At 44.7% G+C, this 23,699-nt stretch overlaps 1 protein-coding gene across 1 annotated transcript in view; it reads left to right on the forward strand.

The window, feature by feature from the left end:
* Positions 1 to 23,699, forward strand: part of LRRTM4 (leucine rich repeat transmembrane neuronal 4) — a 762,107-nt gene that overhangs the window by 387,103 nt on the left and 351,305 nt on the right. Inside the window, exon 2 of the mRNA XM_084808179.1 lies at positions 16,840 to 16,899. Within this exon, the coding sequence (XP_084664305.1) occupies positions 16,840 to 16,899 (60 nt within the window). The remainder of the gene's footprint in view (positions 1 to 16,839; positions 16,900 to 23,699) is intronic.

The raw sequence follows: 23,699 nt of genomic DNA on the forward strand, positions 1-23,699 counted from the left end.
GGTTGTTCCATGTCTGGTTCTTACTGTTGCTTCTTGACCCTCGTACAGGTTTCTCAGGAGACAGGTAAGGTGGTCTGGTACTCCCATCACTTTAAGAATTTGCCACAGTTTGTTGTGATCCACACAATCAAAGGCTTTAGCGTAGTCAATGAAGCAGAAATAGACATTTTTCTGGAATTCTCTTGCTTTCTCCATGATGCAGCGAATGTTGGCGATTTGATCTCTAGTTCCTCTGCCTCTTCGAAACCCAGCTTGTACTTCCGGTAATTCTCGGTTCGCATACTGCTGAAGCCTAGCTTGTAGGATTTTGAGCATCACCTTGCTGGCATGTGAAATGAGCGCAATTGTGCGGTAGTTTGAACACTCTTTGGCGTTGCCCTTCTTTGGAATTGGAATGTAAACTGACCTTTTCCAGTCTTGTGGCCACTGTTGAGTGTTCCAGATTTGTTGGCATATTGAATGCAGCACTTTAACAGCATCATCTTTTAGGATTTTAAATAGCTCAGCTGGAATACTGTCATCTCCGCTAGCTTTGTTGTTACTAATGCTTCCTAAGGCCCACTTGACTTCACTCTCTAGGATGTCCGGCTCAAGTTCAGTGACCGCACTATCATGGCTATCAGGGACATTCAGATCTTTCCTGTATAGTTCTTCTGTGTATTCTTGCCACCTCTTCTTAATCTCATCTGCTTCTGTTAGGTCCCTGCCTTCTTTGTCCTTTATCATGCCCATCTTTGCACAAAACGTTCCCTTGAGATCTCCAATTTTCTTGAAGAGATCTCTAGTCTTTCCCATTCTGTTGTTTTCCTCGATTTCTTTGCATTGTTCATTTAAGAAGGCCTTCTTGTCTCTCCTTGCTATTCTCTGGAACTCTGCATTCAGTTGGGTATATCTTCCCCTTTCTCCCTTGCTTTTCGCTTCCCTTCTTTCGTGAGCTACTTGTAAAGCCTCATCAGACAGCCACTTTGCTTTCTTGCATTTCTTTTTCTTTGGGATGGATTTCGTTGCTGCCTCCTGAACAATGTTACGGACCTCCGTCCATAGTTCCTCAGGCACTCTGTCTATCAGGTCTAATCCCTGAAATCTATTCCTCACCTCCACTGTATATTCATCAGGGATATGATTTAGGTCATACCTGAACGGTTTAGTGGTTTTCCCGACGTTCTTCAATTTAAGCCGAAATTTTGCAAGAAGCAGCTCATGATCTGAGCCACAGTCAGCTCCAGGTCTTGTTTTTACTGACTGTATGGAGCTTCTCCATCTTTGGCTGCAAAGGACATAATCAATCTGATTTCGATATTGACCATCTGGTGATGTCCATGTGTAGAGTCGCCTCTTGTGCTGTTGGAAAAGAGTGTTTGCTATGATCAGCATGTTCTCTTGGCAAAACTCTATTAGCTTTTGTCCTGCTTCATTTTGTACACCAAGGCCATGCTTGCCTGTTATCCCGGTGATTTCTTGACTTCCTACTTTAGCATTCCAATCCCCTATGATGAAGAGGACATCTTTTTTGGGTGTTAGTTCTAGAAGGTGTTGTAGGTCTTCATAGAACCGATCAACCTCAGCTTCTTCGGCCTCAGTGGTTGGGGCATAGACTTGAATTACTGTGATGTTGAATGGTTTGCCTTGGATTCGTACTGAGATCATTCTATCATTTTTAAGATTGTACCCCAGTACTGCTTTTCCCACCCTTTTGTTGACTATGAGTGCTACTCCATTTCTTCTAAGGGATTCTTGCCCACAATAGTAGATATGATAGTCACCTGAATTAAATTCGCCCATGCCTGTCCATTTGAGTTCGCTGATTCCCAAGATGTCGATGTTCAATCTTGCCATCTCATGTTTGACCACCTCCAGCTTACCTTGATTCATTGATCTGACATTCCAGGTTCCTAAACAATATTGTTCTTTACAGCATCGGATTTTCTTTTCACCACCAGACACATCCACAGCTGAGTGTCCTTTCGGGTTTGGCCCAGCCGCTTCACTCTTTCTGGCGCTACTTGGAAATACCCTCTGCTCTTCCCCAGTAGCATATTGGACACCTTCCGACCTGAGGGGCTCATCTTCCGGCGTCATCTCGTTTAGCCTTGTGATACATTCCATGGGGTTTTCTTGGCAAGAATACTGGAGTGGGTTGCCATTTCCTTCTCCAGTGGACCACATTTTGTCAGAACTCTCTGCCATGACCTGTCCGTCTTGGGTGGCCCTTCACGGCATAGCTTATGGCTTCATTGAGTTACGCAAGCCCCTTCGCCACAACAAGGCAGTGATCCATGAAGGGGAGGGTGAAGCCTACTCACCCTAAATGAATAGAATTATGGATCATATGGAGGCCTATGCTCATACAGTTGTATGTAAGTAGGCCTCCCTTCTGCTCATGTTGACGCAATTAATTAATTCATATCCCAGCTTTCCACCAACAAAGGTGCTCAAGGCAGCTATAGGTGCAAATGTCTGGACCCCTCTATATCATATATGCAACATCAGGGGTGTAGCTACGTAGTGCGGCCCCACCTCCTGCTTGTGCGTAGAGATTAGTGTTCATACACCTGAATAGGGACAGAGCAGCCTTCCCCAACCTGGTGCCCACCAGATGTTTTGGACTTCAAGTCCCTTCAATCCTAGCCAGCATAGCCAATGCTTATGGGAATTCTAGTCCAAGACATCCGGAGGGCACCCGTTGGACTCCCGTTGGACTATAAATATATCTCCTTTCCAATCTATTTCTATTGCCCAGCACTGTTAAGTCATGCATTCTGATAAAGATGATATTAGAGCAGAACTTGAATGATTCGATGTAGAGTTGATTTGGGATGGCTATATTATGGAGCCAAGGTATACCATCCATATTGCAAGATGGCCTAATAAAAATGACTTCGGGAGCAATCCTATCTAGATAGGTGGCTGCCTCCAAACCCGGAGATTTGGGTTTCCTATCCAAACCTCTCCAAAGCAGGTCAGGAGAGGCACAGAGGGGATTGTTCCCTCCATGCTTCTCCTGCCCTGCTTTCTCTGCTAGACAGCTGATTGCAGCTATTTAGCTGCGGGAGCACGGAGCAGGGAAGGAGGCTGCTGTACGACACATAGGATGTGTCATCCAGGCAGTTCTGCCCTCCCTGCCCCAGAACGCCCAATGTGTCGTTCAGGCAGTTACGCTCTCCCCGCCCTGGAACACCTCCAGCCACACCCCTTTCTGGCCACTCCGTGCTCCTCTCATGAGCATGGAGGACAGGGCTTTTCCGTGCTGTCTCGGAGGCAGCGCAGAAGTGGAGGGAGGTCAGTTCTCTGGGAACCAATCTCGGAGTGCAGGCTCTGAGGTCAGTTCCTGAAAAACAACATATCCTATGGCTGTCTAGCTGCTGTCTAGCAGCCATAGGATTGCTCCCTTACTTAATGAGAGCAGAGAGTAATTAGGCTGTGCCATTTAGGGGCTTAACTCCCCACCCCATGCCATAAAATGGATTGCTATTTTTTTTTTAACCTGCAATTTTTCATTGAACTGACAACAATTCTTCCTCTCTGGGGAGGTAGGGGAAAAACACCACATGATTAAACTATGTTCACAGGAAGGACAGAGGTGCTTAAAATAGTACAGTCTGGGCTGTCTTCAAAGTAGCATATTCTTGACTTGACCCAAATAAAGATGCTGACAAAGTTGGGCAAAAGGTCTGTGCCTTCAGTAAATGTCTGTGTATCACTGAGTTAGAACAAACTGATGAAAGACAAGTTGCATTGAAATTTTCTGGTTTCACAATAGGCATCGTTGATATCCTGGCTATTGGAGAGTTTGTCTGTCTCTCTGTCTATGTAGAGAGCTGGGTGGGTGAGAAATTTCTCACAGGGATGGGTGAGAAATTTGTTTCAGTTCATTTTTGGCCAGAATGCATACAATTTGCACCTCCCAGAACCAAAAGCAGACCCAAACAATCTATGGTCTGAAATCCATACAATCCCCCCCCCCACACACACACACAAATGGATTTGAAAAATGTGCACATTTGTCTTCTGATTTTCTTTGTCTTATGATTTTATTAATGTAATTACAGAGACAGAGGCAATTGCTGGGGAGAGGTCACCGTGCATAAGGTGGGTAGGTTTATCCATTCCCTGCCAAGATGTTGCCTCCACCATGTAGCTAGTAAAAACATTGCTGGTAAAACATTAGTAAAAAAAGAAAAGAAGAAGAAGGTACTGTGTGTGTTGTACATGGGACTGCCTTTAAAAACAGTTTGGAAACTACGGTTGATCCTGAATAGGCCCACAAGATAATTGTGGGCCTGAGTGCTCTGACCACATTACAATTATATTTTGTCAGTTGTGCTGGCTCCCAGTCCACTTCCAGGCCCAATTTAAAGTGCTGGTTTGAACCTCTAAAGGTCTAAATGCCTTGACACCACCTGAAAGACCACTTTTTCCCATATGTACCTCCCCAAACCTTCAGATCTTCCTCAGAGGTCCTGCTCTGAGGGCTCCATCCAAATGAAGTGAGGTGGGTAACCACAGGGAAGGGGTGCAGAACTTCAGGTCTGGGGAGGGAGGGGAAACCTGGTCCATCTGGGGCCCTAATCTGGCACTCTGGGGTTCCCCAGAGGTCTATGACTTCTAGCCCAACCCCCATTCCCCCAACTACTGATTGTACTGCCATCTCTGCCGCTACCCAGAGCAACTGCGCCCCTCTCTGCTGGTGCTTGGCAGAGAAGGCTGCAGTTGCTCTGAGTGGTGGTGGCATCGGGAGAGGGCCTCTCCCATTGCTGCCCAGAGCAACTGCACCTCTCTCTGCTGAACATCAGCAGAGAGGGGTGCAGCTGATTGTGGTGGTACAGCAACTGGAGAGGGAAACAGTGCTTCCCCCTCCCATAGCCCAGAGCAACTGCGCCCCTTTCTGCTGAGCACTGGCAAAGAGGGGTACAGCTGCTCTCAGTGGCAGGATGGGATGGCTTCCCATCCTGCCGTCACCGCTCGGGCAAGTAGCAGGGGCCGCTGCGCTTGCCCGACTAGCCTGACTAGGCATGCACCGAGTCGGACAAGAGCAGGGAGTTGCAGACTGGCGTCCAGAGGGCAGAACTGGTGGGAATCCTCAAAGCTTGAGCCCTCAAACAGATGCTCATGACATCCCTAGATACAGGCTGCCACAGAGGTTACACAGTACACTGAGAGACAGGACACTTCCTCACACTCCTCAGCTACCTCACACATAAGGTAAGCAGAAGAACCCCAAATCCATGAGAATTTCCCTGAAATTTCTCTCCTTTGAATTCTTTGCAAAAGCAGTTTCTATGCTATCAAACCGAATGAGAATGGTGGGGAAAAAATTGGGATAAATTCTTGGCACAGCACTAGTTGAAATGCCTCTCCTGTGGCTTAGTTACAGGCAGAAAGAGCTTTAAGCTGAGATATGCCGGTATGTTTGGTATTTTTGGCCCCACCTCTTGTGCCTTCAGCTCCACCTACCCCTGGAATGTGGCCACCAGCAGTTTCCCAAAATGGATCCAGCCCTCGAGCTGAAAAAGGTTCAACATCCCTGCATTGGGGAGATGGCTTTTTTTAGAAATGTGGCACTCACTTATGGGAAAGCCTTCCTAGAGAGAAAGGGAAGGGAAATAGCAGGTAGGGATGGTGTGGGCACCCAATTCTGTCTGGGAAACCTATGGACACCCCCTGCCCACACCCCTGAGCTCCACTTGCCGAGACCCTGCCTCCATCCACCCCCACCCCCCACCCATGCTCAGCGAGTGGCCTTCACTCACCCTGTCAGCCTTGCTGAGCTCCATCAGTGCCATTTTTTGAAAAATAAAATGGTGATCACAAAAATGTGCATATTTGTGTATGCATGAAAATGCATATTTTTGCAATCGTTATTTTATTTTTCAGAAAAAATGGCCACCATGAAGCTCAACAAGGCCATTGGGGTGAGTGTGGGTTGCTTGGCGAGTGTGGGAGGGGATCAAGCACAGTCTGCGAACTGGCTAGTAGGGGCAGGGGCTGGGTAGCTGACCTGGAGACCCCAGACAGGGGTGGGTTCGCACATCCCTAAAAATATGTGGAGAAAGGGCAAAACGCTCCCTTGCCCTTTCCTGATCACCAACAGGAAGTGGCTTTTCCACATTTAAACAGGACATCAGGCAACACTTAAATATGTTTGGGTGTTGTGTCTTCTTCCCTAATTTCTCTGACTGTTTTCTATGAAAAAAATATATATCATGGATTCATATGGCAATCTGGTTCCTTTTGTGCTGGCTTCTACCTTCCTCTGATCCCCCACTTAAAATCCAATTGCAATTTAAGAATGAAGCATTTTGACTACAATTGGGTGAGGGTTTTAATTAGAGATAAGAGATGCAGCCTGCTGATATCAGCTGTAGATAGGCTGCTTGCACTTGGAATGCCTCCCACTGACACATAATACATCATCTGGGCTGCATCAGCAAGATAAGTTTATAACAAGTTAAAAAAAAAGAAAGAAAGAAAAGAAGCCAGATTGGCTGAGGGAGGGTATATCTGTAATTAAATAGATCCTCCAATGCCTATTAGTTCGTTGTGGGTTAGTTATTGGAAAGAAAGGGTATGCTCAGTGATGAATAAAGCTGGGGACTTTAAAGTAGGGATGTATGAAAATCACTTACCTGTTCGTGAATTATGTTTATGGTGCGGGGGGAGGCATTTCGTCCCTCCCCCCAGAATCCTGGATGGGGGGGAGGCACTCCATTCCTCCCCCCCGGAATCCTCTGCAGCTGGCTGTGCTCCGCGGCAGCTCCACAGAGCAGCCGGCCAGGCCCAGCCAGGCCAGAGCCATCCGCAGCTGGATTTCCAGCCGTGGAGGGCTCTGGGGAAAAACAAAACAAAACCGCATACGCAAATGGCGGCGGCTATGGCCGCCACCATTTGCATTCCTTATTTTTGATGTCTTAATCTACGTAAATATTTACGTAGACTAAGACGGCAAAAATAAGGGGAACACAAATAGCGTAGTGGACGCTATTTGCGTTCCCCTTATTTTTGCCATCTTAGTCTACGTAATTATTTATGTAGACTAAGACGGCCCAAAATAAGGAATGCAAATGGCGGCAGCCATAGCCACCACCATTTGCGTACGCCCTTTTTTTTTTTTTAACCCAGTCATTTTAGGCTACGTAAGTAAAAACTTACGTAGCCTAAAACGACTGGGTTAAAAAAAAAAAGGCGTACACAAATGGCAGCGGCTATGGCCGCCGCCATTTGCATTCCTTATTTTGGGCCGTCTTAGTCTACCTAAATAATTAAGATGGCGAAAATAATAATAATAAAAAACTGCAAATGGCGGCAGCGGCGGCATCCTGTCAGAAGACCAGCTGCCGCAGCTGCCGGAGCTGCAGCCGCCGCTGGAGCCGCCGCCGCCCGGAAGAACCGCCCCAAGTAAGTCTCGTCCTGGGGGGATCTGTGAGGGGGCGGGGGGGGCAGGCTGTTCCACCACAGATTTCGAGGGGCCGAATGCACTGGCATTCAGCCTCCCCGAGATCTGTGGCGGAATTCTCTGCCATCCCTGCTTTAAAGGCATCGTTAGAGATGCTGGAGAAATTTGAGATGGACGAAAATGAGCTCGGATTTCTAAAATTCTGACATGCGGAATCCACTGCAGAGCAACCCCCTCAGGCCGTGCGGAGTCCATAGAGTTCCAGATGATGTTTTTTTTTTTACTTTCCCAAAAATTACACATATAAATTTGTAGGAAAATACGTAAGTTTCTGCTGAGGAAACATTAAATGGAATGGGGGACAATGCACTAAATGTTACGTACTGAGGTAAATTTTGTAAATTCTTATGCAATTATTTGTGTATTTTTCCGCATGACAAAAAAAATATAATATTTGCATCCATCTGTGGGTGGAGGACGGAACAAAAGGCACCTGACGATCTGCGAAACACAGACAAAGCTGATTTTACATAGTCTGTACATCCCTAGGCATGGTACTGCAAGCTGGAACACCTTTTTCATTTCAGCTTTCAAAACAATCGAGGCCATTTTACTGATGTTTCCACATCATAAAACAGTGACCTTGGCACTAGGGAGTCTGTTGTTTGCCAATCTGGCTTTTTTGGGGCCCAATAGATGCAAAAATGGGAACTTGCTTGTTTGTTCTTTTTTCTCCATATATAGAAACTTGTGCAAATTGCAGCTGGAATTTGCTCAATTTGCACAAATTCCATTGTGGTGGAATGTAGTGAGAGTGTTGGACTGGGAGCCAGGAAATCCAGCTTGTAGTCTCCACTCAGCCATGGAAGCTCACTGGGTGACTTTGGGCCAGTCACAGACTCTCAGTCCAACCCACCTCACAGGGTTGTTGTCATGAGGATAAAATGGAGAGGAGGAGGATAATGGAAGCCACCCTGGGCTCCTTGCAAGAGGGAAAAAAGTGGGATGTAAATGCAATAATACATACATACATACATACATTCCAGTCATCATGATTTGCTTAATTTGTGCAAATGTTGGCTCTAATTTATGCAAATTGAGCAAATTATGCTGCAATTTGTGCAGATTACACCAATTGTGGCTACACTTTTTGAGAAGTTCTATTTATTAAAAAAAAAATAAAAGCCCTGGAAAATCCACAAGCCGCCCAGACTCAATGCAGATCAAATCAGGGCAGCTCTCAGGGAAACAAACTGCAGTCATGGGACTGAGCTGACGAAAGCTCGGCTCCCCAGATGGATTCCTCTGACATCTCTCCCCACCTCCAAGTTTGGTAGAACAGGAGAATGCTGTGGGAGTTGTATATCTTTATTCCAGTTAACACTTTCAACATGGTGTTTAATCCTATTCTTCTTGGCAAGTGGCTAAAATGTAGGGTAGATGATGCCAAATCTTAGGTTGGGGTGCCAAATCTGGCCCTCCTGTGGTGCCCATCTGGTCCTCCGGGATTCCCCAGATGGCTGTGCTGTCACATTCCTTCATCCTCTCCCTTCACAATCAACACACTCCAGGAAACAAAGCTTCAGGCCAACACTACTTTATTAGTAAATGACTAGCTTCTTTACAAATGCAGGTTCTAGGAAACTCTCAGACTGCATAGAACCAGCTAATCTGCACATCTACAAATATCAACAGAGGATACAAATTGGAAGTTAGAGATGTTGCCAGCAGTGTGAGCATGAACTTCACAGCCAGACTTGCTCCCTTAGGGTGGCTCCCTCCTACATTGGCTTCCATGAGTGGACAACCTGGCAGAGCATCTGAGCCCTGCCCCTAACTTCTCCTGCTTCACTCTGTGATGGACCTATCATCACTCAAGCTATCCCCCTCACCCTCCTCCTCATCTCCCTCTGAAACTTGAGTTCTCATGGTGGAGGAATGGAGGAGCCATTCAGGCTGGGCCATCTGTATATCAAGGTATTGGGAAGAAAGTCTCACCATATCTGGGTTCACTAGGGAGGGTGCCTCCCTCTGTTCTTGCTGTTCCCATTCTGAATCTGAATCTGAGCTGCTAGACATCTCCACATGCTCCTATTAATTCCTGACATATACCTCCTTTCCACTGGCCTTGCTCCCTTTCCCACAACTACCAGTCACGTAGTGCTTTCCTGTCTTTTGTGCAATTTCTACCCTCGCCCGCACATTTTAAAGGGTTGACATGGCTCTCCTAAGGCTTAGTTACTGGCAGTATGATCTTTAAGCTACAGTAATGATGGTGTTTTATGTATTTTGGGCCCCACACTTTTGTCTTTAGTCACTCCCTCCCCACCCTGTGGAATGCAGCTCCAGACAGATTCTCCAACATTGAATTAGCCCCTCAGGGTGAAAGAGGTTCCCCACCTCTGTCCTAGGTGGATTTGTAGCTGATTGTGGACCTTCTTCAAAGAGTGCTCATCAGTGGCTCTTAGAGACAGGCAAATGAGTGAAGTTTGAGATCAATAGGATTCTCTGAACATCATCTTGATGCTTATCTCGTGCTTGATTCCCATTCGTGTTTGTGATCGTTGCCTGCTTTGCATGAATTGGGAACTTGCACAAATCGAGCAGCGATGAAACAGAAGATTTGCGCAAATCTCCCCAAATTGCCACACATCTCCCTGAATGTATGCTAATTTCCTCCAGTCTAAAGCAGGGCTCATCAACCTACTGAGGAAGTTTGAGCAAGTTAGGAAAATTTCACAAATTGAATTGGGAATCGGGAACAAGTTGAACACAAGCACATGTTTGACAACTTGAGAATATTTCCAGTGGACTTGTGCTTGTGCTCACATTCAGAGCTTCAAATGTGGCATTCTCACATGTCTGGCAAGCAAAAACAAAATTATCATACATCCCTAATGGCTCCTCCTCAACCTGGAGAGAAGTGACCAGTGGGGTGCTAAAGGGTTCTCTCCTGGGCCCAGTGTTGTTTGACATCTTTATAAATTACTTGAGTGATGGAGTAGAGGGGATGCTCATCAAAGGTGCAGATGACATGAAAGTGGGTGGGGTACCTAATATCTTAGGTGACATAAACGAGATTGAAGATGTTCTTTATAGGATGGAGAACTGACCCCAAACTAACAAAATAAATTTCAACAAAGGTGGATGTAAAGTTCTTCACTTAGGTAGGAAGAATCAGTTGCACAAATACAGGATGGCTGACACATGTGAAAATGATTTAGTAGTTTGAGTAGTAGACCCCAAGCTAAATATGAGTCAGCAGAGCAATGCAGCAGCTCAAAGGGTAATGTAATTCTAGGTTGCATCAGCAGAAGTATATAGTGGCCAGATAGCAAGAAGTAATGATACTGCTCTATTCTGCTTTGAGAAGACCCTACTTGGGGCCAAAGCAGTCATTATAGTAAACATGGAGCTATGCTCCTTCTCCTTCTGTCTAAGCACAGGGTCCCAATCCAGATTGGAATCCTAGCATGTGATGCTACGGGGGGTGGGGTCCTCCTGCCCCACTATGATTCCAGTCTGGATCCCCACACACCTGCAATTTTTAGTGGCAAATATTGACCCTTTTGCTTTATAGTGATCAATGGACTAACATAATGGTTTGGCCCTTAGAATACTCTATCTAGTTCTAGTTTAAGAAGTATATTGACAAACTGGAATATATCCAGAACAGGACAACAAAGATCATGAAAGGCCAGGAGACCAGGTACTATGAGGAAAAGTTGAGGGAACTGGGCATGTTTACCCTGGAGAAGACAGGATTGAGAGGTGATAATGCAATAGCCATCTTCAGATATTTGAAGGGTTCTCACATAGATAATGGACCTGAACCAATGCGTTCAATTGATAAAAAACAGAGAACCTCCTGATGGTATGAGGTGTTAGGTAATGAAACCTCAGAAGATTCAGAAAATGGTAGGTTCTCCTTTGCAAGTTGTTAAGGAGAAGCCACCTCTCAGGGATGCTACAGCAGTGGATTCCCTGCATTGGCAGGGAGTTGGGCTAGATAAACTTTGAGATCCCTTACATGATTCTAGGGCATTTTATTTCCAAGGCCAGATATGCCTTCCCTTCCCCTTCCCCTTCCCCTTTTCCTTCCCCTTTTCCTTTTTTTTTTTTTTTGGCCAGGGCTAGGGATGGCAGAGAATTTCTCCCCCAATCTTCAGGGGGCCGAGTGCCAATGCATTCGGCCCCCCAAAATTGGCGGTGAAATTCTCCGTCCCCCCCGCCCCCCCCCCAGAATGGGACTTACCTTTGGCGAATGTCCCTCCCGGCGGCGGGCCCGGAAATGGAAAATGAACAGATGGGAAGCCTTCTATTATAAGGCTTCAGTAGAAGGAGATGGGATGGGAAGCAGGGCCATTCTATCAGCTCTGCCGAAAGAGTAGGGATGTATGAGAATTTTGTTCCTGTTTGTAGATCATGCAAAACATGTCCCATTCTCAACCCTGAACATGGACACAACAAGCAGGGATACAATTCTCAGGATTTTTTGCAATTTCTCACTTATGTTCATGTTCAAAAGTGTGGATTTGTACAAATACACCCACCCCAAATCTGCATTTTCATTTGTTAGCTTATGGGGGGAAATTTGTATTTTTTATAGGGATGGCAGAGAATTTCTCCCCAAAACTTCGGGGGGCCGAGTGCCAACATGTTCAGCCCCCCGAACAAGTTTCGGGGAGAAATTCTCCACACACCCCCCGCTATTTGAGTTGCCCTTATTTTCGCCGTAGTCTATGTAAACATTTACGTAGACTACAGCAACCAAATAAGGAACGCGAATGGCGGCTCCCTATGGGGGCCGCCATTTGCGTACGCGCTTTTTTTTTTTTTTTTAATGTCACCCGTGATAGGCTACGTGGCAATTTACGTAGCCTATCACGGCTGACTTTGCAGATCTAGCCGTGATAGGCTACGTTAATCGTCACGTAGCCTATCACGGGGGTGTTTTGTTTTGTTTTTTAACTGTTTAGTTCGCGGCCGGGCGAGGCGAGGCGCCTCCTCCCCGGCCTGAATTTCGGCCGGGCGAGGTGGGAAGCCTCCCCCCCCGGCCTGAACTTCGCGGGGGGAGCAACGAAGTGCCTCCCCCCCACCGCGGGAAATCTTCGAGGACAGGTAAGTGACTTTCATCCACCCCTAATTTTTTAACTGGGGAAAATTGTGCACTTTCAAAAATGTGCATTTTTCATGATTGGAAACAAACAAGAACAAAAAGATTTTGTATTCAGGAATGCAAATGAGATTAAACTTTGAGAAAAAAAATCAAGGGAACTCGATAAACTTGAACTGGACATGTTTTCCCATTCCTATGAAAGTCCAAGTTCACCAGACTCCTTTCCTGAACAGTTTCCATTCCAATTTAACTTTAGGAATTGGTGCCTGAGTTTGCTTTTTTCCTCTTCCCTCTGTATCCCCCTTCCCTTTTATATTGTGCCTTTTAGGTTGCAACCCTGTGGGTAGGGACTGTCTTGTTTTATTGATTGTATGTAAGGTGATCTGAGAGTCTTTTTGGCTCAAGGGTAGGGATGTAAAGACTGTGTAAAATCCACTCTGTCTGTGTTTTGCAGATTGTCTGGTGCCTTTCATTCCATCATTCGCCCACAGACGGGTGCAAATATTTGTTTTTTATCATGCAGAAAAATACGGAAATAATTACGTAAATATTTATGGAAGTATTAACTTAAATATTTACATAATTTACCCCAGTATGTAACATTTAGTGTATTGTCCCCTATTCCATTCTATGTTTCCTCAGTAGAAACTTATGTATTTTTCTACGGATGTATATGCTAGGGATAGCAGAGAATTCTGCCATGGACTCCAGTGAGTCCGTGGCAGAACAGACTGCTCCCCCCTGCCACCCCGCGAAGTCCCCGCGGACCAGATCCTACCTGCCTCCAACGGGTCCAGATCCGGACACTGCTGTCTGCTGCTCCGCTGTGTGGCCACGAATGGCGTCCTGTGTATCGGATGCCATTTGTGTCCACAGCAGCCAGGCAGTGGATGGAGGCTCTGCTGTGGATCGGCCCGGCTGGCAGCTCCACAGACTCACTGCGGAGCAGAGCTGGCCAGGCAGGATTCTAGGGGGGAGGAACGGATCGCCTCCCCCCCATAAAAGATTCTGGGGGGACGAACAGATTGCCTCCCCCCGCGGCCAACCCCCGGTGAAACAAAGGTAAGGGGGATTTGTACATCCCTAGTATATGTAAATTTCAGGAAAGTAAAAAAATAATAATTCAAAAGTCCATGGACTCTGCAGGGCCTGAGCGGGTCGCTCCACAGCAGATTCCACAGGTCAGATTCTTTGAAATCCAAGCTCATTTTAATCTGTCTCAAATTTAGGGATGTCAGAGAATTCTGTCATGGATCTTGATGAGGCCGAATGCCAGTGCATTCGGCCTCCCGAACTTCGTGGTGGAACGGCCTGCCCCCCCGCCCCCCCACGGATCCTCCCCAGGATGAGACTTACCTGTGGCGGATCTTCTGGGCGGCGGCGGCGGCGGCTGCGGCTGCGGCGGCTGGTCTTCCGACTGGCTGCCACCGCTGCCATTTCCAGGCTTGTAAAAAAAAAAAAAGATGTGATAGGCTACATAAAGATTTATGTAGCCTATCATGGCTAGGTTTTTTTAAAAAAACACGACGTGATAGGCTACGTAAATCTTTATGTAGCCTATCATGGTTGGGTGGGTTTAAAAAAAAACAAAAAACCCGTGTACGCAAATGGCGTCGGCTACGGCCGCTGCCATTTGTGTTCCTTATTTTTGCCATCTTAATCTATGTAAATATTTACGTAGACTATGACGGCGAAAATAAAGGGAAATGCAAATAGCGTAGCGGGCGCTGTTTGCGTCCCTTTTTGATTCGGCGTTTTAGCCTACGTAAATATTTACGTAGATTAAGATGGCAAAAATAAGGAATGCAAATAGTGGCAGCCATAGCTGCCGCCATTTGCTTACGCAGGTTTTTGTTTTTTTTTCTGGCTGCGGACGGAAATCCGGCTGCGGACGGCTCTGGCCTGGCTGGGCCTGGCCAGCTGCTCCGTGGAGCTGCCGCAGAGCACAGCCGGCCGCGGAGGATTCCGGGGGGGAGGAACGGAGCGCTTCCCCCCCATCGAGGATTCTGGGTGGAGGGACAGAATGCCTCCCCCCCCCTCAACATAATCCGCAAAAGGTAAGTGACTTTCGAACTTCCTTACTCAAATTTCTCCAGCATCCCTACTCAAGAGGGTGGAGCAAAAATGACTGAAGGGCAGAAACCTATACATGCTTAGACACAAAAGAGTACTCTGCCTCCCAGCATTCCCTCATCCAGCCAGCAGTTGTAGGAGTTGTTTCTGTCTTAACATGCATAGGATTTGGCCCTAAATAACTGCATGGCAAACTGATCCTCTTCCATGGCTTCTTGGAGCTTGTGGAAGACTCTCTGATCCCAATGCAACAGCATGGAATTAGCTAGTCACTCTTTGAAGGCTGAGTCATAGCGTCTTTTGGGGTGGGGTCCTGATTGGTATTTTGGGAATACTTCATTTTCACCTATTCTCTAGTATTCAGACAGATAAGGGCTTTTTTTTATTATTGGTCTGGACCCATTTCCTGGTCACAACTGGAAAGCAGTGCAGCCATGGAGGGAGGGCAGGGAGGAGAGGCTAACCTGTTGAGCAGCCTGAGGCACCTGGATGAAGAGTTGTTGGCCCAAGCTTTCTCTCATTGCCAGTCAGCTCAAGGAGATGTGAGAAGGGAGCAGTCCAGGGGCCTTGGAGGCTTTGCCCTAACTAAAGCTGACTAGCAGGGGTGGGAAGAGGTAGGCAGGTAGCCTCTTGGCCAACCTTTAAGGTGAACAGATGGCGAAAGGCACAGACCAGCATCAAGACAGAGTGATATTGCCCAAGAGGGAGACAATAGTTCTCCCAGATGTTTCTAGTTGATGGTGGTTGGACTTGGGTTAATAAAAACTAATGTTAAATTTGATGCTCATTGCATATGTTTTGGATGTTTTGATCACAGATTAAAAGAAAAATGGAATGGAATGATGATGAAAACATTGAAAAAGTGGTATAGACCAGAAAAAGGCATTTTCCACTCGTCCCTATTTTCAATAGTGAAGAACTTTTTTATAGCTGTCATAAAGAATTTTGCTGAGTTCGATTTTTTTATTATCATTTAGTGCAAGATAGTGTTGTGTGTGTGTGGGGGGGGGAGCCCTGCTAATTAGGAACACTTTTCAAAAGAATTTGCATAAAGGTTGTAGTGCAATCCAATTCTAGGGATGGGAGAACCAGGGATGCTTGAGCTTACTGAAATTCCCCAGGCTTGACTTCAGATCTTGATTTGGCTTGCTCCCATTGTTGTCAGCAACCTGTTTTTTTTTTTTTTCAGATTGTTTGAATGGGGAAAATTGTGCACTTTGAGAAAGGTGTGCACTTTGAGAAAGTTGTGAATTTTCAACTGCACAATTTGTGAATGCAAATGCTAGTTCGGAAATTGGCAGGTATTTTCAGGGAACATGCACTCTTGTTTGTGTTAGCATTTGGGGTTGAGAACAGGGCATTTTCAAGTGATTTTTGAACTGACATGAAATTCTCATACATCCCTACTTCCCTCTCCTATGTGCTAGGCCGCAAAGAAACACTGCACTTGGCTGTAGGGAGGGGCCGAGGCTACTGGATCACTCCCTGGGATGCGGGATTAAGATGTGCTTCCCATTTAAGGTGATAGCTGGAGTGGTTAGCTGGCATGGGAGGAGTAAAGAGAACAGTGTGTGCACTTGTCATTGTCAGCAGGTGTGGAGGGTCACACCTTTAGTTGCCAGAGACAAAAGTGCTATGTTGAACTATGATGAATTATGTTGAACTATGGGCTAATAAGAATCTAGAGAAATTTATGTACACACACATACACACACACACAGAGCAAGAGAGAGAGTGAGAGACAGAGACAGACAGACAGACAGACAGACATATTTTACCCCTAAATCTCACCCCATAAATCTGAATTTAGAAACATCAAAAGAATACCAAAGTACAGTGAGATGCTATTTGTAGGATGGCAACAATGTCTATTTGTTGAGAGAGAGAGAGAGCCTGGTGGCTCCAATTTCGGTGGGGCTGCTGGGGTTCAGTCACATAACCAACCAGAACTCTAAAGAAGCCATCCAAAGTGCTAAACCCTGTTCCCCAAATGGATTCAGCACCTTGGACATTTCCTTTAGAATTCTGGCTGGTTCTGATTGACACTCAGAATGGATTGACAGCCCCATCAAAATCAGAGCCACCAGCCTCCAATGTGTGTGTGTGTGTGTGTGCGTGTGCGCGTACATGCACATGTCTATGCGCACATGCACACACACAAATTATCTTAAATGTCTTGTTCCTAGATGGACTGCAGAGTTTGAACAAAATAATAATAGAGCTGTATATTGTTTCCTTGCCATTGTCTTCTCAGCTCTCCGGAGAAGTCCTGTTTCAAAAAGGAATTGTCATGGATGATTGTGCAGTGAATAAGGTAGGAATTCATTAAAGTTGAGGCATTCTTGTTGTTGTTGTTTCTTATTATTTCGTATCAGTGAAGGTCATCTGAGGGTCATGCTGGGGATGATCTTGTGTATTTTACGCGGTGGACTTTCCCCCCCTTATCTCAATGTGATAAATGTCAGTAACATAGATCATAACTATGATTAGCGTAAAACAGAGCGAGATAGCAAACTCATTCCTCCTCTTGTTGAGTTCCACTAGCTAATATTCCTGATAATTATTTTTGGTTTTACAGTCAATTTTCAGAACCATATCCATTTGTTTGTTCCAATTAAGGAAAACAAGTAACACAATAATTGAAACTGAACAATTCAGAATAATTCCACACATGAATATTGCTTTGCTGCTTGATTTTGGGGTACGCTTTCCATGTGTTAAGGGTAAAATGATCACTAATTTACTTCTTGCTCCTTATGCATAGACTCATCAGCTTGGTTTCTTCACTTGATGAAGCTAAATAGATTCCCACCACTAGGAAGAATATGGAGTTATATTCTTTTTATATTCTACATTTTGAGGACTCTAGATTACTTGATCTCATTTATGGAGTGCTACTGATACATTTGCCATCTGCTTTTCTTCAGCTTTTTTTTCTTTTCTTTTCTGGGTTTTATTCAGGCAGTAGCACATATGCAGTTTGCTGAAATTTTCAGGTATTCTTTTTCTTTTCTTTTCTCTCTCATATGCACCAGCACATATGGACATTGATTCCAATGCAGTGCAAAAAACGATTCTTTATGCAATCATGCCAGTCACAACAAAAATCCTTTCTCGTCATTAACTTGCATATGCACTGTTACACATTGGTAACCTGTTTAAAAACAAGAAGAACTTGAAAACTGTGGCAAGCTGTGCACTTACTAATTCCAAAATCAAGTTTTAACTTTTAAAGCACAATCCTAACCCACCAATGGTTTTGCGAGGCAGTTTCCTTCATTCCTGACCCCCAGATCATCTGGCTAGACAAGATTAGGATGTCATAGAGGTTACTTCCAGCAGTGGAGAAAAGGTCTGTTGTAGGGGAGGGTGTTCTATCCTTCCTGAATCCTTAGTTACACCTGCAGAAAATGTGTGTGCATAGGGCTACTGCCCTCTGGCAGTAGGCGGCTGAAGGCCCTGAAAGGAGGCATGCCAGAGTTCAGGCAGTGCTGGAGTGGGGGCAGTTTAGGATCTCCTTGATCCAAAGCCCACAAAGTCCCCCACATTTCCCAGTGAGTACCCAGGATCAGGATTGGAGAAATGACTGCAACTGGCCAGAAAAGGGGGGGGCAGCAACCCCTGCCCCACTCTCCTACCCTTCCCACCCTGGCTACTTGTGTTCTGACAAAGTTGGGAGGGGCAGTAGTGGTTCCACTGTGGATCTCCCCATCAGGCCAGGCCAGGAATCAGGATTGCTCTGCCCAGAAGTTAAATTGGAAAGCATGAAGAGTAGAATTTGGGGCAAAGTGAACCCTTTGAGCAATAAGGGAATGGAAACGGTTGAAAGCATTCAGCCATAGGTTGCATGCTGCATCGTCGGTACTTGCTGCATTTGAGTCAAAAATGGTGTCCTCTGAAGCATTGCAAGAGATCCTTGGGCACACTTTTCAGACTGTGCTTTGCAAACACATGGAGCAGCCATGATTTAGTTTTAGTTCAGTATTACTTCAGTTCAGTGATTGTCAGGGTTGCCTCTGAGCACAGGGAGTGGCACAGTAGCTCAGACTCTGAAGAAGAATTGCAAGATGTGTGGGAGGAAGTTTCCCAGGCTTCTCCAGAGATGGAGACACAGACTCTGCAGGTTTCAAAGGCCCAGCTGGATGGAGAGGGCCTCTCTTCACACACCCCTGTGAGAGATAGCAAACAGGGAGAGGTGGGGCTTGGAGAGCCTGAATTCTTAGACACCAGGCACAGATGCAGGGCCAAGAGAGAGATGGCAGGGGCGGAGCTTAGATGGTCTGCCCTATTGGCCCAGTGTGAACAGCGGTGCTTAGAGGCCTCACGAGAGAGAAGGAGATCCCCACCCCACCCCTTAAGTTAGGACAGTAGCCTGCCTTTTCTTGAAACAGTGGTCAACTTTCATAGCTTTCTTTTTAACTCCCTGAAGGCATTTCCTTTGTAGTCTGTGAGTCACTGACAATTTGCATCTGTATGACCCAATGAAGTAAGTGAATTAAAAGCCATGGATTGAAGCCTTTTGTCTGTGTTTTGTTTTGGCTTTTGAAATTTTCAGCAGGGGCAAAGGGAATCCTGACAGTTATATAAGGACTTTCAGGTGGATACCATATTTGTTTATGTTTAATTGGTCAATATTCATTTTATTTATGTAATGTGTATGTTGCCACCTAATAAGAAGCAGTCTCAGTCAACAGTCATACAGTCAACAAACATAAAAAACATTTTAAAATGTAAAATTCAACATAGTACCCTAAAATCATAAGTACACATAAAATGCATCAACAAAGCAAACACAGAGATTTTTAAACTGAGAGGACCAGACTACATGAATTATTTAGATTTGTTTTAAAATACTTTTAACTTATCCAGGCAGTATACACTTATACACACACACACACACACACACACACATTAAACTGAAACAATACATTAAATAAGGCCTAGAATTTCATCTTTGATCACCACTGTTTGCTACAGTTCATCAGACTCCCTTCCTGAAAATGTGAAATCATTGTATCTTCCCTATATCTTCTACAGTGCAGAGGGAAACAAATAATTATTTCAGCTTCTTAGCTTCCAGTTTTGTTCACACTACCACATTTCAAGCCAAAACGTCTCCTGAACCTTTAGCTCAGATCTGTGTTGGGCTCACACTGCTCTGATTAAGGCACTTGTAATTGTTTTGTTCTGAAATCCCGTGATTCCAGGCAATATCAAGTGTTTTTCTGCCTAGAAGGCTATACATGAAACATGACCTAGCAAAATCGTGTACATCACAAATGTTACTTTTGAAACATACTGAAATCTCACTAAATGTTAACCTGACTTTCTATAATAACCTTGGGGAAAAGGTACATGGTGTCTAGAGCTGTCTTGTCTCTTGATGAATGGAGTAAATCAACTTTGTCTCCTTGCTCTTAGAAGAATTGTCCTATGTTCTCTGTAAGGTGTCATTTATTTTGATGTATTAATTTCAGATATGCATGTTCACTATTGCACATTAATCTCTTTGTCGGTCTTGTGCTCATGTGATTTAATTATCTGGCCAATTTGGATAGCAATGTAGAAGTAGACAGTTTATACATATAGTAAACTTTTTTTATCCCAATGGAAAGGCTCAGAAATGAACATGGCTGAGATAATTTTGCATTCCAGTTTTATTGTCTGTGCTGAGTGCCAATAGGTGGGAAGAAAGGTCTCAACTAAAATATAAAAGAAAGGTAAATTCATCTATTTTCTATATGGCTAAGATGGTCTGGATGCTAATAAAGCCACATCTAAAAGCATCAGTATAACGTTCTGGTTCCAGAATGGGTAGTGGATTTGTTTTTAATCTGAGTGTGTGTGTGTGTGTGTGCGCGCACGTGCGCACATGTACACACACACACACACTGATCAACACCTTGAAAAGCAAACAAAACTACAGCAGCAACAATAGCAACAACAACATATTGCTCATATAGAAAGCATACATTCTCCTGTTTATCTTTTTTTCTCTCATTCATCTGTAAAGTTGGTGTCCTTATATTTGTGAACTTTATTTTTCCCATGCAAAAGGCATGGAAATGCATATCTCATTTGATCCTTGAGAAAGGTGGACTGGGCCAATAGATGTTGATGTTGCACAAGCCAATCCTGTGAGTGTGGTGGCTGTAGAAATATGAACCCAGTACTGTATTATACTTAGAAATGGGTGGACACCCACCAAGTGCCCACTGTGCTTCATTCTGGTATGGGACTAGTTTGTGTTATGCTCGCTGGTCTTGATCTCACCTCTGGCTCAGAGGAGGACACCAAAGTGGAGGAGGCCTCATCCAGGGAGCCATTGTCTGTCACCCTGGGACCTTCTGGCCAAAGGACATGGCTTCACTGGACTCTTCTAGGGATGTATCAAAAGTACATTTCAGTTTGAAAATCACTGACAATGTCCCATCCCCAATCCCAAATGTGAACAGGAGCACATTTTCTCTTAAAAAAAATGTTTGCAAATTCCCAAACTTGCTTTCATCATGTCCAAAAAACATGCACTTTAAAAATGCACAACTTTCTCAAAATGCACACATTTTAAATCACCCATCAACTATGAGGGAAATTTGCACAATGTTGGAAAATTGCCCCCAAATCGGAATTGGTTGCGCAACTTTCACATTTGATAGCTGTTTGTTTTGCGCAATTTTCCAGTTCAAGCAAAATGAACAGCGATCATGAAGGTGTGCACAAATTAAGGAGAGAAGGCCAGAGAGCTGATGTTTGGAGAATTTTGGAGAGCTTGAGCCATGGTTGTTCGCCAGTCCCTAGACTCTTTAGACTCAGAGGGAATACACTTCTGATGTAATCCTCACTCCCCTCATGGCAGTGGCTGCAAAATCAGGCAAGGGTCCTTTAAGAGACAGAAAGCTCCTCAGAGGGGATAGAGTTAACAGAAGGCCCAGATCAGCCAGCCCTTAATAAAGCCTCAGAAGATATCTGCATGTTGCTGAGTGTGTGCTGTTGCCACACTGGGCAACAGCTCTTCCTGCATGAGTTTCAGTCAGAATAGATCTGTCTAGGTTCCTGTCAAACCCATGCCTGGCCTGGCTTTGCCATCCTGCACAGCTGGACTTGACTCTGCCTCACCCTTCTAATAAGTGCAACTACTTCAGACTACCTCCCCTCAGAACCTTGAGCTGAGCTCAAGCTAACCGAACAGGTTGGGCCTCCAGACTGTCCCCATAATTTATAAATGGAGGGCAATAGGGAGAGCCCAGTCTGAAGCCTAGAGTCCTTGAGTGCTCCTGTGTATGTCCTTTCCAACTACAGAATAGGGTCCTCTCCTTTGTCTGCAACTGGTTGTGTAAAGCAATGCCATGGAAAGGGAGGAATAATTGGGAGACTGCCAACCTGTAGTCCAGGGATAGGTAATATCTGGCCCTCCTGTTGTTGTTGGACTGCAACTTCCTTTACCCCTTACCATCAAATATGCTGGCTAGGGCTGATGGGATTTGCACTCCAACAACATCTGGAGGGCCACATGTTCCCCACCACTACTCTAGTCCAAAGACATTGCTATATATTGACTGGGCCTTAGGCAATCTTGGGTCCAAGTAGAAGGAGAACATCTAAACAAGCACACACAGAATCCAGTTTTTGAGATCATAAACATTCCTACCTCTGGAAGAAGGCACAAAACCTCTTACAATAGGATTTGACCCTCAACACTTGGAACACCAGAGAATTCACAAATGTATGAGGTATCCACCTGTCTCCTTATGTATAGCTTAGTGTCAGTGTTTTAAATGTATATATTCCGAATCCATTAATGCAAGTAACAGCAAACATTTTGGTCTGGCCTTTGTGTTAACCTAATTTCTATAGTTCAAGTTTATAGAGGTGAAATTAATATTCAGAGTCTGATGGTAGTAAACAGAGTTTACACGGTTTTGCAGCTTTTGCATTTGAATGTTTCATCATGAGTATTAAAACTTCATAGGATGTTCACAGAGGAGCACAGATTTCATCAGGTCACATTTTGCCAGTTCACACTCATATCTCATGTATATTATGTAATGTTTTGCTGCCTTGAAGGTTAAATAAAGTTCAGGTAGGTGTTAAGTTTTGATGGGATGGTGATACCTTTGGTGGCAATGAATTCCCTGATCTCTCACTTCCAGTGAGGATTCCCTTTGCTGAAAATCTGCAAACTGTACAATTCATACTGTAATTCAGGATGCTGATCTCACTTTTTAGGCATGTGTGTGTGTGTTTAAAAAATCATATTTTGAATTTATATAATTTCATTGCAGGATGTTTTAATGATTATTAGCCAGTTCCAGCATTTGGAGAGACTACATTTTATTCTAAAATAAATCAATTAAAATAAAGTTTCCTATATATTCCCAGGGCATTTCTACACATGACATTTCAAGTGGCCCTTGCTTCAGTTTTCAATGCAAATGTTAGACAAGCATGGTCAGAATACTTGTTTGTAGGACAAGTCTCTCTCTCTTTTTTTAAACCTCAGATTCTCCCCTCCTAGAATTGATCTGATGTAGTTAGATTCTCATCTATCTATACCACTCAATAGGCATAACTAATATGGAGAGGGCCATGTTGTACTTGCTGGAGCCTGGATGTATGAACCTCTCTGTTTCTGTTTCTCCCATATTCACATTTTATTTTATTTTTAAAAGAATTTTTCTGTCCTGTTCATGAAGAAATGTGTGCATTTTGCTATGTTCTTATAAAAAAATGAACCAAATAAATTCTCACCCATCCATACCCATCATTGGTCTGCATGAGAACTCAGTATTTTCCATCTGTTTGGCAGGAAGGAACTAAATTATGTTGTACATGCATTTAAATACTTGAGCATGAACACTAAAACCCCAGACAATGTCCTGAGTCCTTTGTTTGTTTGGTTTGCCCCAAGAGAGTAACATGGCTACCCTTCTGTATCCCCCCCCCCTCCCCAGTACATCTTTAGTAAAATGGCAATAGCCCTCTTGGCTTTCGAATCAGTGGAAGGTAGGCTACTGAGGTGTTAGCGAATGCATCAGACAGCAGGTGGTGAAGGCACTTGAATGTGGATATGCAAATCAGCAAAACTCAAGCTCACCAAAATTCTTTTAAAAAATT

This window comes from Heloderma suspectum, chromosome 6 (genome assembly GCF_057233095.1).
Source record: "Heloderma suspectum isolate Gila_16-S chromosome 6, 16-S_ref, whole genome shotgun sequence".
NCBI classification, from domain to species: domain Eukaryota; kingdom Metazoa; phylum Chordata; class Lepidosauria; order Squamata; family Helodermatidae; genus Heloderma; species Heloderma suspectum.